The 17943-nt window shown below is 37.3% G+C and overlaps 1 protein-coding gene across 1 annotated transcript; it reads left to right on the top strand.

The window, feature by feature from the left end:
• The first annotated feature begins 13688 nt into the window (after nt 1-13688).
• Nucleotides 13689-17938, top strand: LOC147549370 (SNF1-related protein kinase regulatory subunit beta-2). Its single transcript, XM_086667945.1, has 4 exons — nt 13689-14098; nt 15022-15197; nt 15297-15459; nt 17357-17938. Exons 1-4 carry the CDS (start codon nt 13880-13882, stop codon nt 17678-17680), a joined length of 882 nt encoding a protein of 293 aa, XP_086524071.1. The 5' UTR covers nt 13689-13879; the 3' UTR covers nt 17681-17938.
• Nucleotides 17939-17943: the final 5 nt, after the last annotated feature.

Below are 17943 nucleotides of genomic sequence, written 5' to 3'. Positions count from 1 at the left end.
TCTGCTCGGGCAGACCTAGAAGGTCTGTTCCGGCAGACCTTCCAGATCTGCCGGAACAGACCTTCATGGTCTGTTCGAGCAGACCATGAAGGTCTGTTCCGGCAGACCTTTAAGGTCTCCCGAACTCCGGCGAAGGGTAACTCCCCTTCGCCGGAGTTTAGCGAGAGAGAGAGAGGAGAGATGAAATAAAAAAATATATTTTTTTTTTTTAGGTTTGAAGGTCGCCGGCCGGAAAATTGGTCGGCCGGCGACCTTCCCGGAGAAGATGATGAGTTGGCTGGTTTTAACGAGGTGGCAGAGAGAGAAAACATGTTGGAGGAGAGAGAAAAGAAATGGAAGAGAGAGAGTTACGGTGTTATAACGGAAGGGGGCCATATGGGTATTTTTCGTAAAGTAGGGGGCCAGGCGGGAAGCTGGTCACAAAGTAGGGGGCCATTAGGGAAATAACCCTTAATCTTAATATGACATTAAAATAAATACGAAGAATAAGAGAGAAAATGGAAGAAGAACATAACTTTTCTTAGCTGGAAATGATTTCCTTCTGATTTTCCCGTCTATCCTCCAAACGCGCCTTAAGGGAAAAAGATTTTCTCATCTTCTCGGAAATATTTTCTTCGTGAGAAAATTATTTTCCACTCTCTTTTCTCGTCTTCTCCAACTCTTTTTCTCTCTCTAACTTCCTGTTTCTTCCTCATTCTACTGTATTTTCTCTCTCTTCACACTCTCTCTGTTTATCTTTCTCACTAACAGGAACAGTAAAGCAAGAACAAGATAAATAACAAAGAAATTCGGATTTCTTCTTTTATTTTCTGTAATTTCTTTCTCTCTCTGTAATCTCTACAATCTCTCTTTCTGTAATCTCTCTCTAAATTCTCTCTATAAATCTCTCTCTCTCACAAAGAAGGAAGAATTATATAAGAAGAGAAAAAGATGAATGATACATGGAAGTAAATAACAGTGATGATTTATAGAAAAATGATGATCCCTGTCTCTCTATCTTTTCTCGGCCGAGCTCTCTCTCTCTCTCTCTAATCTTGTTGTTCTTTTGAGTTCGAGAGGATCAACCCCGAAAATCCGAGAGTCCCCCCAAAGATGAGATCCAAACCGAGATAACTTGCTCCACTGCTCCATGTTTTCTTTTTGTAGTAGAAGGAGTTAGTTCTTTAACTGAGAAGATATCTCTCTCTCCCTAATATCTCAGTTCTTTCTCTCTCTTTATTCCTATCCATTTCTTATTTTCAAACGATAAGAGAAAGAGGCGAGAGAAGATTAACACAAATTTGGGCATGAATCAGTCATTGACGCGCTGGCTGTTAAAGGGAACTTACTCGTTGCATCGCGGTACAGTTAAATAAGCTGTATCCATCCATCCGGTGAAGCCGCATGACGCAGACTAAAATCATCTGTTAGATCTCAGCGTGTGTGGAGACGAAGGCATGGAGTACCCAGGACTATAGTAGCAACCTGCGTATGGATGTACTGGATCGGGCCCTCTTGCACAATCCCGAAACTAGCCCAACACAGTACCGAATTTGAATTCCCTCTATGGATTTGCGCCACGTGTGACAGATAGATTTGATTTTTGACGCAAACTTTGACTTTGTCTAATTCTTCCATCCGGACTCCGATTTGACTTCCGTCTTCGCCGTTGAACTCGTATTGGACTCTACTTTCATCCGAGCATCAAAAATTGGCTTAATCACCACACTACAATAATCTCCAAATTATCAAAATGCCCCTAGGTGTGTTTTTCTCCCGTTTGTATCTGTTTTTCACACTGAACTCCATAAAAGACACCTGGAAAGAGAAAAACACAATTTATCAGAGTAACTGCCCGAAATAGACTAACTAACCCGAGTTAAGAGATTCAGATGAGGCATTTTCATGACTCATCAAGTAGAAAGAGAAAGATAAATTTTGTTGGAGAAGAAAACCATGTTTGGTTAGGAAGTGCTGCTGGAAAATTATTTTCCTTAGGGGTGCGTTTGGTTGCCAAAGGAAAATCAGTGAGAAAAGCCTAATTCTTCCTCAATTTTTATCTCTTAATCGTCTTACTAGTTTAATCTCGTTTCATGGACAACTAATCTTCTATCTAGGCGGTTGATGATGAAACCATATTCGATCTTTTAGACGACATATAATTATTTGATGAATTCTTTTGATCGTGCTTCAACGTTTAAGTTATTTTGTTAAATCGGTTATCTTTTCATTTTCTATGCTTTTAGGTTTGATACATCATGCTTAGGTTAAATCCTTTGATGGTGTATATTTATCAATTGATAGATAATAGTTTAGAGGTTTGTTTTTCAAAATAAAATGATTACCAATCGGGGTTTTAATGAAAACATCTTCCGGAATTCGGGTAGTTCCTTACCTTGAATTTCTTTAGTATTTTATCACCAAAACCACTTTCAAAAACAAAAACCGTGCTACTTCTAAGTCTTTGATGAGACATGAAAATGTCCCATCTGAATCTCTTAACTCGGGTTAGTTAGTCCAGTTCGAGCTGTTACTCTAATTTTTTGCTTGTGTTTCCTCACTCAGGTGTTTTCTAAGGAGTTTAGCGCGAAAAATGGATAAAAGAAGGGCATTTTGGTCATTTTGTGACAAAGGTAGCATGTTAATGTTGGATAATGTTGATGCTCGGATGAGAAGAGGGGTCCATGGCGAGTTCGTAGGAGAAAACGGGAATCCAAACAGAGTCCGGACGAGCAAGATAGACTAGGTTAAATTCTGGTCAAAGTCAATTGACAAAAGACCAAGATGGACACGTGTCGCTGACCAGAGGCGCAACGTATTCGCGTGCGGTATTCACTCGGGCAGAGAGGTACAAAATTCGGGATTCTTAGGGGTTTGATCAGCTAGAGCCGCGTCTAACTGTTTTGTGGATGCTCCCGCGAGATCCAATGGCCCGGTTAGCTTTCATCCATGTGGCAAAAATCCAAACGCCTGTTGCAAGATCTTAAATAGCGCCGAGAAGCACTGAATCCTCCGTGTTTGACATTCACGTGAATGACCCAAAAATCTTGGGAAATCCTTGCATCTTCTCTACTGATAGTTTAAGAAAGTTTCTCTTTCAATATAGAGAGAGAGAACAAAGAACATGAACAGAGAGAAGAGAGGATTTTTATAGAGATTCTATTGTGGGCTAATTGAAGAGGAAATCTAGAGAATAATCTCAGAGAAGGATAATATTTGATCAAGATGGAAGAAGAAAAATCGAGAGAGATAGACAGAGATGGACCCGGCTGGATTTAGATAGAAATCATAAAGTTAGAGAGATAGAAAGTATTTTTCTTTCTTTCTTTAATGGAAAGAGATCACAAAGAGATTAGGATGAACTTGGAATGATTTCAATTACTATATTGAGAGAGACAGAGAGAGAGATAATCTTCTCTTAGGGAAATAAGAAATACTTTACAGAGATGAAGATCAGGGTTTCGAAATCTCTCTCTATCTTATCTTCTAATAAATGGAAAGAGAAAGGAGATTCTTAAAACTCTGATTGTGAGAGAAGATATCCTATCTCTCTTGAAATTCAAACAGAGGATCTCGGCTGGAGTTGCAGAGAGAGAGAGAGAGAGAGAGAGAGAGAGAGAGAGATTTTCTTTATCTTTAAAACCGAGAAGGAAAGAAAGGAGATTGATAGAGATAATCAGGAAGATGATTGGTGATTGCTTTGAGATGGAAAGATTAAGATTGAAGAGGATTCTATTGATATTTTTTAGAAAGAGACAGCAAGCTCGGAGCTGGGATTTGGTCTCCTCTGTTTGTATAAGACAGAGAGAGAACAGAGTTATTGGGCATCTCACTTTTGGGGGTCAAATCCTCTCAAAAAGCTCAACTAAAAGATAAATATCAGAGAGATAGAGAGAGAGAGAGAGGGAGTCTCACGGCTAAGAACAGAGGGAAGTCAGTTGGTTCATCAATCATCTCTGATTGTCACTTTTGTTTTCTTATTCTTGTTTTGTTTCTTTTAGTGATAGAAAGAGGTAAACAGAGAGAGTGAGAAGAGAGATTTGTTATTAGAGAAAGCTAGGATACAGAGAGTTGAGGGAGAAATCAACTTTGTTATCTTTTGATGTATAGAGAGAGAGAGAGAGAAATCATCATCATCTCTAGCTTGTTTCGATTATTTGTTTTCTTTTCAATTTTTCTTGTATTCTTTTTATTTCTGTTTCTTAGTGAGAGAGAAAGAGATTACAAAGAACAGAGAGAGATTGATGTTACAAAGTTAGAGAGAGAGAGATGTAATGATTTAGTTTTGAAATAAAAACAGAGAGTATCTTCATTCTTTCATACTTTTGATTTTTGTATCTCTTTTAAGTGAGAAAGAGAGAGATTAACAGAGATTATAGTGAGAGAAAGAGGTTAAGAGAAAAGAAACAGAAAGTTAGAGAGAGATAGAGAGTTGGAGAAGGTGAGAAAATAATTTTCCCACAGGGAATCCGTTTCTGGGAAGACGAGAAAATCGTTTTCCCTAAGGGTCTGTTTGGCAGAAAACAGGAAAAACAGAAGGAAATCACTTCCTAAGGCTCTGTTTGGCTACAAAATCAGTAAGAAATCCAACTTTTCTACTTTTCTTTCCTTTTTCCATATATTTAAGCTTCCATCCTTTATCATGAAGAACTAATTTTCTATCTAGGGTTTAGATGAAGTCGTAATAATCATTTTCTCGACAATTTATTAAAGTTTTTACCATTTTAACGATAAAATCTTCCGGGTTTTTAGACCGTTCATGGACTAAAAACCTGAGTTATATAAAGAACTATCTAATCAGACCAAAATTAATTTGTCGTTAGAATTGTTAGGAAGACGGATTCAGAAAACCCTAGGCTCTCCCCCATTTGAGTTCCTTGTATCATTTGTAATTATTTTCTTTCCGTAATTTTATTTTAATATTTTATTTATTTTATTTTATTACCAAAACCTCATCAAAACCAAAAACCAAGTTACTTCCAAGTCTTAGAATAGGTTTCACTTAGTCTCTGAGGAACGAACCGGTCTTACCGGAACTATTACTTGACGCCCGTATACTTGCGGGTGGTGACCTATTTAGGAAACTTTCTAGGCCCATCAGTCTTAAAATAAGTTTCTCTGAGGATGGATCCCGGTCTTAGCGGGTTATTACTACTTGACGCCCGTATACTTGCGGGTATAGACCTTTTAGGGTGTAACCTTTTTAGGCCCATCACTTTTAGGGAGAATGCGTATTAACTACCGTTTATTTAATAAATAAACTTCTCAGTCCCATTCTCAACGGTTTGTCACCTCATGATAAACTCTTGGGCTCTTCTCCAGATCTTTCCCATCTTCGCATTTTTGGTTGTTTATGTTACGCGAGAATCCCCATAGTCAAAACAAATATGGATCCTCGTGCCTCAACCGACATTTTCATTAGCTCTCCTTTCGGCCAAAAGGGTTATCGTATCTACGATTTTCAAACTCGTCGGATTTCAACTTCCCGGGACGTCATCTTTCTTGAAAATCGATTTCCAATGGCCAACTCATCCTTCCTCTCACCACCTATACTTCCGCCATATGCTCCTTTTGTTTCCATCTCCAATGATGGTACCTTTAATATTTCGGAACCACCTCTTATTCATCCCTCGACCATTGTTTCTCAGTTGGCTCGGTCATCGCTCTCAGACCTGGTGCTAGAGGTTCTTCTAGCATCTGATCTCACTGTCCTGGCTTCAGAGGTGCCTTCAGCATCTCTGATGGGTCATGAAAATGTCCCATCTAAGTCGTTTAATTTAGCCAAGTTATTCGGTTTCGAGTCTTTATTATAATAAAATGGTTGGTTTTCTTGATTAGGTGTCTTTTGCAGAGTCAGGTGTGAAAAACGGTAAAAACGAGGAAAAGATGCATGAAGGGTATTTTGGTCATTTGGAGTCAAGGACATTCTGGTAATTTGGCCAAGGCCAGTGCGTGGTTGAAAAGTAGAGGTCGAGACGAGTCCGTAGGAGAAAACAGAAGTCAAATCGGAGTCCGGACAAAGGAATAAACAAGGTCAGAGTTGAGTCAAAGGTTGTTGACCAGGTGGGACACACTCGGTAGACATTCGGACGTGCGGGATTGTTCGGGACACGTGGCGCAATCTAGTTGTCGTCTCATCTAATTCCCGTGTTTCCGCTGGACATCGAAATGGCCCTTATAAGCCTGATCTAGTGTGACGCGCTCTAACTTGCTTCTGTACTCCCACTCCCACGTTTTAATCGTGGCCGTTACCCTCCGCGTTTTCAAGATCTAACGGCTCCTGTGCATCTGCTCCTTTAGGCTTACTTTCATGTTACCCGATGCTACTTAGAATCATGCTCCCGGACACGTGGCCCCTTCTCAAACCATCCAGATCCGCAACTCCTTTAATCCGACAGTTTATGTTACCGTTCCACCGTGCTATCTTGCACACAAAGCACCATAGCTTCCGATTAAAAACCCTAACACCAAAAACCCTACCCAGCCGCCAAATGCATTTGGTTATTTTTAGGGTTTTGCAATTTAACCCTTATAAATTCCAAAAGTAACCCTTTTTGTTTCTTTTTTACCATTTTAACCATACCAAACCCTAACCCTATATAGAAACTCTTGCTCCTCCATTAAAACTTAGACTTGAAAGCCCTCTCAACCTCCTCTTACCTATTTCTTTCTCCAACCTATTCTCTCTTCTCTACTACTAAAAATCCATCTTTCTCTACTACTACTACTACTACTACTACTACTACTACTACTACTACTACTACTACTACTACTACTACTACTACTTCTTCTCTACCACTATTCTTTCTTCCATTAGTAGTCTTCTCCTTCTTCCTTCCATATTCATCTATCATCTCTACCTCCCTTTTCATCTCTTCTTTCCAACTTCTTTCTACATCTAATTTCTTCCTTCTCTTTCTTTTTCTTATTTGGGTGCAATAAAATAGCTATTACTTGGAATTCTTGGAGTAAGATTCTTGAGCACAAATGGAACAAATTTTGGACAAATTGGAGATACATGGGGATATGGAATTTGAACATTCTTGGTGATTTCTTTCCATTAACTTCTTAGTGTTTTCATTTATTTTACAATGTCAATGAATGTTACTCTAGATTTCATGTATAGTTAACTTAGCAATCTAAGGTTGTGAATGAAACCCATTTTGGATCTTTGTAACACTTGTTCTTGATTAATTAAATCCCTTGATGTGCTTTAATGTCTATTGATTGTTTATCTATATGGATTGGATTTTCTTTCCATTACTCATGCCTCATAATTAGATATTTCATACTTTCGTTAAGTTGTTAGATGGAGTATGCATTTTAGATGATGAATAATAGTTAAGCGATCTGAATCCCTATAAGGAAGACAATTAGAATTAGTAATTATAAAATTGTTTTATCTAGAACATCATCTGGAATCCAAATAGTTCATTATATTGGATCCCGAGTAAATACAAAAGAGATTTAAGTAATTAAGTGCTTGTTTTATAAAGTGAAATTATGCTGTGGATTTTATAACCTTAGAGATCCTCTTACCTCTCACTTAGATATTTTAGTTAATTTTATTTATTTTCTTATTTCTTGCAAATCAAACATCAAATATATGAAGTGGTGTGTGTGTGTGTGTTTTAGTCTAAGTAGTTATTAACATCTTTATTATTGGGTCAAACTCGCCTTTAATATCCGAAGTTGCCTACCTATCCCTTGGGACGATTCACGAATTTACTAACTTACTATAACTTGACCCCGTATACTTGCGGGAATAGACTTATTTTAGGCCTATCAATCTCCTCTGTTCGTCATTCCTTCCTCGGTGTCTATAGCACCAGATCATCCTGACCCTTCGTCGGTCATGGCCCTTCCTGGCCCACCTTTTGATGTCTCGGCCATGGAATCTACAGACACCTTTGTAACATCCAGCAAGGTTGTGGCTGACATTTTAGGGGCTTAATGACAAATTTTAATCAGAATCCCATCATATGTAAATTTAAGAAGTAAAAGGAATTTTTTAAACAAAGGTAATCAACGATCTTTTGGGTTTAACTATGAGAATATAATAAATCAATGATGAATCTAAACTTAATGTATGTCGTTGATATTTGATTGGCTTAATACTTTTCTTGATAAAACGTTTCTGATTTGTACAAATATTTGCTAACAAACATTATTTTGGAATTTAAGAAAATAAAAGTAAAATCCCGAGATAAAGACATAAAATTACTTCGTTTAGCTTGTGTGACAAAAATTAAATGAGAATCAATGAAAAGAAACACAAAATTTTTGATGAGATAATTATATATCGGGTAAGGTTTCGGTCAGAAAAATTATACTTTCGTCTCATCTCTCTCCATAATGAGTTTAGTCGGAAAGATAACTTTTTGATGACATCATTAATTTTTTTTATGAGAATCAATCAAAAGAAAAAGTTCAAACGCATAGAGAGTTTCAACTTTTACAAAAAAGAAACAAAAGCTATCAATAGGAGTCAATCCTATGACATTTAGAAAGGGATATAAGCTCCATACCAATTGATTTGTTTTAAACCATTTTTGGTTAAAAAGTGGTCGGTTTAAAAAAGTAAAATCTAAAGAGTTCAAAACATAAGGGGCCTTTGTCGTGGGGGATTATGGATGATTTTCTTGAAAAAGTTGAATTTTTTTTCTAGAAATAATTCTATTTTGGCCCCCAAGGCTAGTTCTGGAAAAAGTTGAAATTTTTTTGACTCTTGGGGGCCAAACCGAATTGTCAGACATTTATGGAAGTCAAAATGGTGAGTTGGTCACAAATTTAGAGTCTAATAGAATTAACCCATAACAATACCAAGTACTTTCAGTCTCTCACTATTATTAGGAATTGGCTCAATAGAATTCACTCCATTAGGGACACTAATGGGGATTGGGTTTTCAGGAGAATGATATCTCCCAAGTGTTCACGACTCATCTTCTTAATATCACCACCACCACTAACACCTAAACCGTTGAGCACATCCGTAACCTGTTTGAACCTACAATCTCAGACTCTCAAAACATATATCTTTCGCCTACACCAACCACAGAGGAGATTGACATAGCTATCAACAGTTTAAAAGTTGAAGCAGCTCCAGGTCCAGATAGCTAGCCTGAAACTGGGATATATTTAATAGATACATGATTGATATGATTTATGCTTTCTATGAATCAGCTACTTTACCTTCTCATGCGAATCATTATCATATTTTCTTACTAGCTAAAACTCCCACCCCTCCCCCCTTATAGGCCCAAAATGAGTCTATTGCCGCAAGTATACAGAATCAAGTTATAGTAAATCCGGAAGAATCGAACCACACGGATAAGTAAATTCGGCTTAAATCTTCAATTAATTCCTCTTACGTAAAGTTGTTTTTGTTGTTGAAAACTATTTTAATAGGAAAAAGATAATAAACTACGAAAGATGAAAGCAATAAGAGAAATGGCCTAGGATTTTCGATTCCACCACATAAATTCACCACCTAAACACATGCAATTAATTAACTAATCTTTTCTCCATAAAACTCAAAATCTAATATAATAGACTAATTAAATTTTGGAAGATATTCTTGATAAACTCATTTCATAATCATGTATTTCTAATTGACTATCATAGAAAGACTATACTCTTTAACTATTATTCATGATCTAACAAGCATATTTCATCAAACAACTTAACGAAAGTATGCGACATCTAATTATGAAGCATGAACAAAGAAAAGAAGATAAGATCTAAATGGAAAGACAATTAGTAGACATAGCTCCGTTAAAGGATTCAAACAATCAATAATACATCTCAAAAAAGATCAAATATGGATTTTCTCTACAATCCTAGATCTGAAATTAGCTACTCATTGAATTTTAAATGAGACAAACAAAAGAAGTCACCAAGAAATCAAATCCTTGCTCCAAATATGATCTAGATTATGGTCCAAATCTAAATAATAGCTTTATTGGTTGAGAATATGTGAAAGAAGAGAGATTTAGAAGAGAAGCTGAAAAATTATAAGAAGAGAAGAAAAGAATTAAAAAGATAGATAGATTAGAAAAGAATTGAGAAGAAAATATGGTAGAAGGAGTAATAGAAGAGAAGGATGGGGGCTAGGGTTTTTGTTGTTAGAACTAAAAGAAAAGAGAAAGAAGAAATAGGTAAGAGGGAATGGATAAGAAGGAATTGAGAGATATCAAGTCTACTCAAGAATCAGAAGAAAATGATGTATTTATATGGGTTAATGGTTAGGGTTTTAAAAGATAAGGTTGAGAGGGCTAAAATGAAGATATTTAAGTTGCTTTTAGTGCAAAGGAGTCTTACTGGTTGGAAATTAAGTGGGGACCAAAAGGAAGGGCAGATTTATAATTTTAGGGGGCTTGTGGTGAAAATAGGGCCACTCGTCGACTAACGGGAGAGGTTGGCCGTCAGGGTTTAGGTTCAGCTGTTTGTTATAATACACTCAAGAGCATGTTTATACGCTGGGATGAGATTCTGGCCGTTAGATTGGAGAAATCACGGATCTAGACAGATGTAAGAGTGCCACGTGGTTGGGACTACGGTAAGACGGATGCTCTGCGCTATACTAGATCGTACCTACATGGGACAGTTTCGGTGCTTCGCGCGTACACATAACTAAGTTGCAACACCCTCTTAAATTGCGCCACATGTCTAACTTCTTCAAATGGATCCCGAACTTGCCACGAATGTTGACCCCAACTATGACTTCACGTATTTTACCCGCCCGAACTCCAATTTGATTTTCACCTACAGATTCGTCATGGACTCTACTTTTAATCCATATGCTGATCTTGATCGAATTCCTAGAATACCCTTCACCCAAATGACTGAAATGCCCTTCAAAGTATTTTTTTCCATTTTAACCTTTTTCACACTTAACTCCACAAAAGACACCAAATAAAAAAAACCAATCATTTTATTATAATAAAGACTCGAAATGGACTAATTCGCCTAAGTTAAACGACTCAGATGAGACATTGGTTGAATGGTCTTTTAGCAGATATTATGACAAAATTAGGATTCGCTCAACATTGGATCAAAATCGGGCGTGCATTTCCACGTCGTCCATGACTGTCCTCATTAATGTCAGACCTTCATTCAACCCCAGTAGAGGTATACATCAAGGAGACCTACTATTTTCGTTTCTTTTCACCATAGTTATAGAAGGTCTAAGCAGACTCTTGGAGAATACTCATCTCCTCATCACGCTCTAGTTATTAAACACCTTCTCTTTGTTGGTGGTTGCATTATTTTCGGAAATAACTCTCTCAAGAAAATTACAACCCTATGAACAATCTTGATAATTTCTACAAGTCTCCAGGTCAAATGATTAATTATGATAAACCCAACATATTCTTCTCAAAGAACTCGCACTTTAGATTTAAACGCATGATCATTTGTAATCTGAAAGATAAACAATTCTCACATTCTAATAAATATCAAGGGGGTCAACTTTTTCTCGGAACTAATAAAAATAAAGTGTTTATTACTAATCGATCTGATTCAAATGAAACTATCTCGATGGCAGCTTAACTTTTTGTCTCAAGCTGGTCGCACTGTGGTTGCCTCTACAATCATTGTGGTCGTCCCCCGATACCATATGCAATATTTTCCCATTTCCAAAGACATTTACAAACAAATAGCCACTACACAAAAGTCCTTCTGGTGGTAAAAATCTAAAGACGTATGTACCAAATCCTAGTCATACATATGCTTACCAAGGAAAAAAAGTACCCTGCATATAAGAAACCTCCATCTAGATAATCAAGCGTTACTTGATAAATTAGCCCGTTGACTTCAAACAGATCCCACTGCTATATGGGCTAAATTCCTCAAAGCTAAATACTTTCATCGGTCCTACCAACCTGATCGCGCGAGACAAGAAAATTTGTGGATATGAAAAGCCATTCGTAAGCAATTAGATATCATTACTCCATTGGCCCATCTGGGAGGTGCACAATGACAACTCAATTAATATCGGGACAGATTACTGGATTCCTAATACACTACCTCTACTTCATAATCAACATAATTCGACTCTTACTTAAGTCTCCCAGCTAATTCACAATAACAATGGAACGAGCGGATACTCAATGAGAATTTCGATCAAAGCATATGTAACCTCATCAAATCCATTGATTTGCCTTCAGAAGGTCAGGATACTTTATGTTGGTCCTTCAGTCCGGCAACTTCTTAGTTAGCTATATGTACCATCACCTGGCCAATGTCCAGCTCTCCAATAACTCTCAATATGTATAATGGAATTTTATATGGAAAAATCCATGATATTCCTGTATATCTTTATTCTTATGGAAGTGTTGTAGATGAGCTTTACTTGCTCGTCAACGTATTGATGAATACATTAATAATCAGCTTGAATGTCCATCTTGTAACTGTACGAAAACTATTGAACATGCCCTCTTGCACTACACATTCACCAAAAAAATCTGGTTTTACTTCAACACTATTTTCACTAATATATTATCTCTATCGCAATGGATTCTTCATGGAAAGACCCTAGTTATAATAATAACAATAATAATGTGACTCAATTTGCTACAGTTTTGTGGTTCATTTGGAAATCTAGATTTCACAAATGCTTCCAAAGTACGAAAACATCAACAAATCAATTTATAGAACAAATGTAAGCATTTCTGCCATTAATTAGTAACACCCACATATCCTGTAACATTACTAACCGAATTAAATGGTAACCTCCTGCTTATCTTTATCTCAAAGTAAACACAAATGCCTCATTCACAAATAGTATGGACAAAATAAGGATGAGTTTTATTATTCATGATCACCATGTTAATTTCATTGTGCTAAAACAATCATCCTTCCGGTAAGAAGAAACAAAGAAAGTGAAGCTAAAGAAATTTTATAGTCGGTTCTGTCAGAAAAATCTTTCGTTTTAGTCGGTTCAGATTTGTTTAATCAGTTACGGGTTGTTCTCTCACCCTCCACATGAAGTAAAGTAACCTTAAAGAGGAGAGCTAGACTCATGTCCATATATTGAGTTGAACAAGTCGGTATTAGATTCATTTGTATTAATAAACAAAATTGAATAAATCTTCAAAGCGCAAACCTATATATTTTTTTGGTACAAACGTAATATTAATAATAGAAGGTTACAAAGTTGAGACCAGCGTTAGACAACTCAATTAAGAAGCGACACATAAGGACTAACGTGTAACACTATTTAACATCAAAAGCACTATACCATCAAAATGGAACTAGTCTGGATGCAAAGCCAAAGCGGCAAGATTGTGTGTCGCGGTGTTGGAGTTTATGGGACAGTATCTCAAGGCTATAGATGATCCACCTGTCCTCTCTGTTAAGTCGTTGATTTCCGTAGTTAAGCGCCAACACCTCTTGATCGACGTCCGAGATCAGCTCAAGAACTACCCTTGCATCCCCCTCTAATATAAAATCGTTGATGTCCATTTCCGCCGCTAACTCCACCCCTAGTTTAAACCCTAAAACCTCACTATGAATCATACTTTATTATATCACTAATCTTCTTCGTCCCTTTATCCTAGATATATTTTTACGGGTTGAGATTAAACTCACAAACTTATCTTCAATAGTTAAGATTATACCTCTAAAACTTATCTCAAAAGGTTGTGATCGTAGAACTGTATGTGAATACGTTCGTTTCCTTATATAGAAGATGTGAAGAGGGCATTTATGAACAGAATAACGAGGGGCAGATTGGGAATTAGCAACGGAGTCTTTAAAAAAGTTGAGAGAGATAGAGAACGACGGTTTTGGCCTTTTGTTTTGTTATACTAGATTAGGTACTTGCTTTTATCTCACACCTTTCCCCCCCTCTCTCTCTTCCACTCCTTCACTTCCACTTCTCTCTCTCTCTAACTCTCTAATGGGTAATGTTAGTGTTAGAGAAGATGGAACTAACAACCAATCAGAAGTTAGGGTTGAGGAAGGTAAGTTTCATGAGCAGGAAAGGCAACTTATGGATGAAGTTACCCATGATAGTGCTCATGTTAGCTATCATTCCCCAGACTTCCCAGAATTGATGGGTCAATCTCCTCCTCTTAGCCCTATAGCAGTTCGCTCACCATTGATGTTCAATCCACAGGTCTAGTCTTCGGGGGTTTTTTGTTCATTTACTTATCTTTCATTTTAGTTCTTCAAAATCCCTTCTTTTTTTCAATTACTAGTTTCAGATTAGTGGGTAGCCTGAATTTGGGTTTAATAGTAATTAGTTTCTGTTTAGATCTTTTTCTTGTTTTGTTCAAAAAATTTTGGAGTAATTTTAGTCACAGATGGGTTATTTTGTGGGATGAAAGTTCTACATGTAGCTGTTTACCAATCTTTATTTATTGATACTAGATGAATGTTAACACTTACTAGCATTTCATAGGAGAAAAGGTGTGGGTAATGGTGAAATTATGTGATTTTCTTGCTATGGGAAATCCTCACTAGTTGTGGGATAAAAGTTAACAAATAGAGATAGTTTTACATGTGAGTCTTTATTTAGCTCGATCCGTTCGAATTAGATAAAAAAGGAATGCAGAAAAGGTCTTTTTTCTGTTAAGGGAATAGAAGAAAGCTATGTAATCTTAACATGTGCTTCTTTCATTGAGAAGTAACTAATGATTTTGTAATCTTTGGTGAGAATTGTTAGGATCATGTTAGTGGAAAGTTCCGACATGGAACATAATGCTTTTGGATGAATGGAATGGGAATCACATTCTTGAGATGTGATATCTGGCTAATGTTGAGTCCAGTTCCTTGTTTAAACGGCAACCCAAAAATCAGTCTTGAATTGAACAAAAATCGGAGTTTATATTAATTTCCTTCATCGAAGCACGACCTTAGAGTCAATTGGGTGAACATAGATATGGGTTTGCCAAGGGCTTAACATAGCGGCATTCATAAAAGAAGTTTTCGTTGTGATTTGCTTGGGTTTCCCTGGAAATGTGTTTCAGTTGTTTATGCCTTTATGAGTCGATCCTTATTTTATAGTAGTGGTTCTCCAACCCTATGTCATTTTTTCAGGTTCCTATGGTCCCATTAACTAAACCAGATGAAATGCCCATACTAAGTGATGCATGTCTAGATGATATACAAGATGATGACGAGTTCTATGAGCAAGGGATACCTACAATGATAACATGGAGCTTGGGTGGCAAAGAAGTAGCTGTGGAAGGATCATGGGATAACTGGAAATCAAAGTAAAACCAAAGCTGTCGAAATATTGTCTATAATATTTTAGTTTCGGATCTGTATTTCGGGAACATGCTCTGATATTACTTTTATCTCTTTTATTGCAGAGAGCCTTTGCAGAGATCAGGAAAAGATTTCAGTATTATGAAGGTGCTTCCCTCAGGCTTCTACCATTACAAGTTTATAGTTGATGGAGAATGGAGACACGCCCCTGACTTGCCGTGGGCCAATGATGATATGGGCAATGCGTACAATGTCCTAGACTTGCAGGTAAGGGTCTTCAACAGGAAATTCAAACTTTTTTGTTTTTCATGTTTGCTCATCCATCTAGTCCCTTTTTGTTCTGTTACAAAGAAAAGGTTCTGCAGCAGATGAATTTCCTGAGTTCATATGCAGGAATCTTTCACTTCCGCTTATATGTTATAGACTCTATTATGGACAGATTTCTAGAAGATTATACTAGGACAAAGAATACTTTTTAAACTTTCATTACGTCTGTGTGAAAAATCAAGTTCAATGTTGATACTCTTTGATTTCATCTCTGTCTCCTTTTTTTTTTGAAAAGTTTGAATTAATATTGATGAGGAAAAGAATGTACAAAAGAATTGGTTGTATCACACGCGAAGATGTTACTTCATGATAGCCTCCCAATTAGAAATAAAGTCTAAGTATGACACTTCGCCCAACTCATGTTTCTACTCCAATGGAAGAGGAAACCCAGGACGTCTTCCACTTCGACCACTAGACTCCTAGGAGAATCATTGAAAATACCTAAGTTCCTAGCCAGCCAAATGGACCAACATATTGCTACGGGGATCATCACCCACAACTCCCTCCTAGGCTTGTTGTGTGGTATTTTCCTCCATTGGATTAGCACCTTAGGCAGCGAAGAAGGAGAGCACCACTGTACTCCTGCTGCCTGGATAAAGAAAACCCAAATCTTTCTAGCCTCCTCACAATGAATAAACAGGTGATTTATAGACTCCCCACTCGATTTGCATCTCGCGCACCAATTGGTGAGATTCATACCACGCCTCTGCAAGATATCCAAGGTTGGCAATTTCCCCAAGGTTGCAGCCCATAGGACAAAGCTCACTCTCGGAGGGATAGAATTAGACCAAAGCCCATTGAAGTTTACCAATTCCTTGTCGCTCGAGCCCTTAGCTTTGATCCTACGATAACAATTCTTCACCGACAGGTCGTCCTTGTCTTCTGTAATCCAAATCTTGGTGTCAACCTCATTATTCGGCCTATGTTGTTCGAGCAAATCCATCAGGTTAGCAAACACCTCAATTTCCCAGTCATTGAGGTTCCTTCTAGCCTTGATGTCCCAAGTATCATGGTCCCAATCGAACACATCATGTACTGTGGACTCCTTGGACACGGCAATATGGTATATAGCTTGGTATCTCTTTTTGAGGGGTACTTGCGTACACCAAATGTTGTGCCAGAATCTAATGTTACGCCCATCACCTAGCTTCCACTTAATAAGTTTTTCAAATTCCTTTGCAATCCCCACAATGCCTTTCCAGACCCCACATCCGAACGAAGTCTTGATAGGTTTATGACCCCAGCCCCCTTGCACCAGACCATATTTCTCTGCGATAATATTCCTCCACAAAGCTGTATCCTCCTTGGCCAGCCTCAAAGCCATTTGGATAATAAAGCTTTGTTCATGTCCTTTAGGTTCTTGATGCCTAAGCCTGTTTCTTCCAGGTCTCTGTCTCTTGAAGACTGTCGTGCTTGTTTTGTTACTCTATAATCACTTTGAAATATTTGTTGCCAGATTTATGAGTTTTAGAGATTATAAGCATGTAGATAGTATGTCTGTGTACTGGGTTGAGGATCATTGGGTGTGAATGTAACTCCTTTAGGTCTTATTGTGACACAGTTTTACCTGAATATCAGATAGATCCTCTATTAAAGCATGCACTTTGTAGAAAATATCAATGCTTCGGTTTTAGCGTGCATAATATAAAATGTTAATAGAATTTATCTTCAACCAGAACTAACAAACCTGGCTTTCCTCTATGAACTGAAGAGTCATTTTATTTGAAATTGACATGATATTTGCAACTATCCTTCTATGATTACATTAAAGCCCAATCTTCTTTATCAACAAACTATCTACTACAATAATTTACGTATTATCTGAATTCCGAAACAGGATTATGTACCAGAGGATCTCGAGAGCATTTCTGGTTTTGAACCTCCTCACTCCCCAGAGTCAAGCTATATCAACTCACACCTTGATTCAGAAGATTTTTCAAAAGAACCACCATTAGTTCCCCCACACCTGCAAATGACGTTGCTCAACGACCCAGCTTCTTGCATGGACAACCCTTCTCTACCAAGACCTCCTCATGTTGCTCTGAATCATCTCTATGTTCATAAAGGAAAGAGTAGTCAGTCTCTGGTTGCGTTCGGTTCAACTCATCGTTTTCGAGCTAAGTACGTGACAGTGGTTCTCTACAAGTCTCTGCAAAGGTGAATTATCTGTTTTGAATGTCCGACTTAGTTACTTGTTTTCTCATGTAATTATAAACTATTAAAATGCCCAATGACAAAACATGGAAGAAAAAGAGGCGATGTATGAACAAATGCAAGATTATCCTAGTTAGTAACTATGTAGTGTAAATTACTGTTCATGTGTTATCTTTCCTCTTTGGAGTTGATATAAATGATACTATGTTACTAATGTTGGAGAATTTTAAATGGTGCTGAAAGTGAGAACGCAGATTCACAATCATTTTA

Source organism: Eschscholzia californica, unplaced genomic scaffold (genome assembly GCF_041429995.1).
Source record: "Eschscholzia californica isolate CP2 unplaced genomic scaffold, dmEscCali1.0.p SCAF_3, whole genome shotgun sequence".
In the NCBI taxonomy this organism is placed as follows: Eukaryota; Viridiplantae; Streptophyta; class Magnoliopsida; order Ranunculales; family Papaveraceae; genus Eschscholzia; species Eschscholzia californica.
The sequence above is the reverse complement of the archived record's forward strand: the minus strand, read 5'-3'. Positions and strand labels throughout refer to the sequence as shown.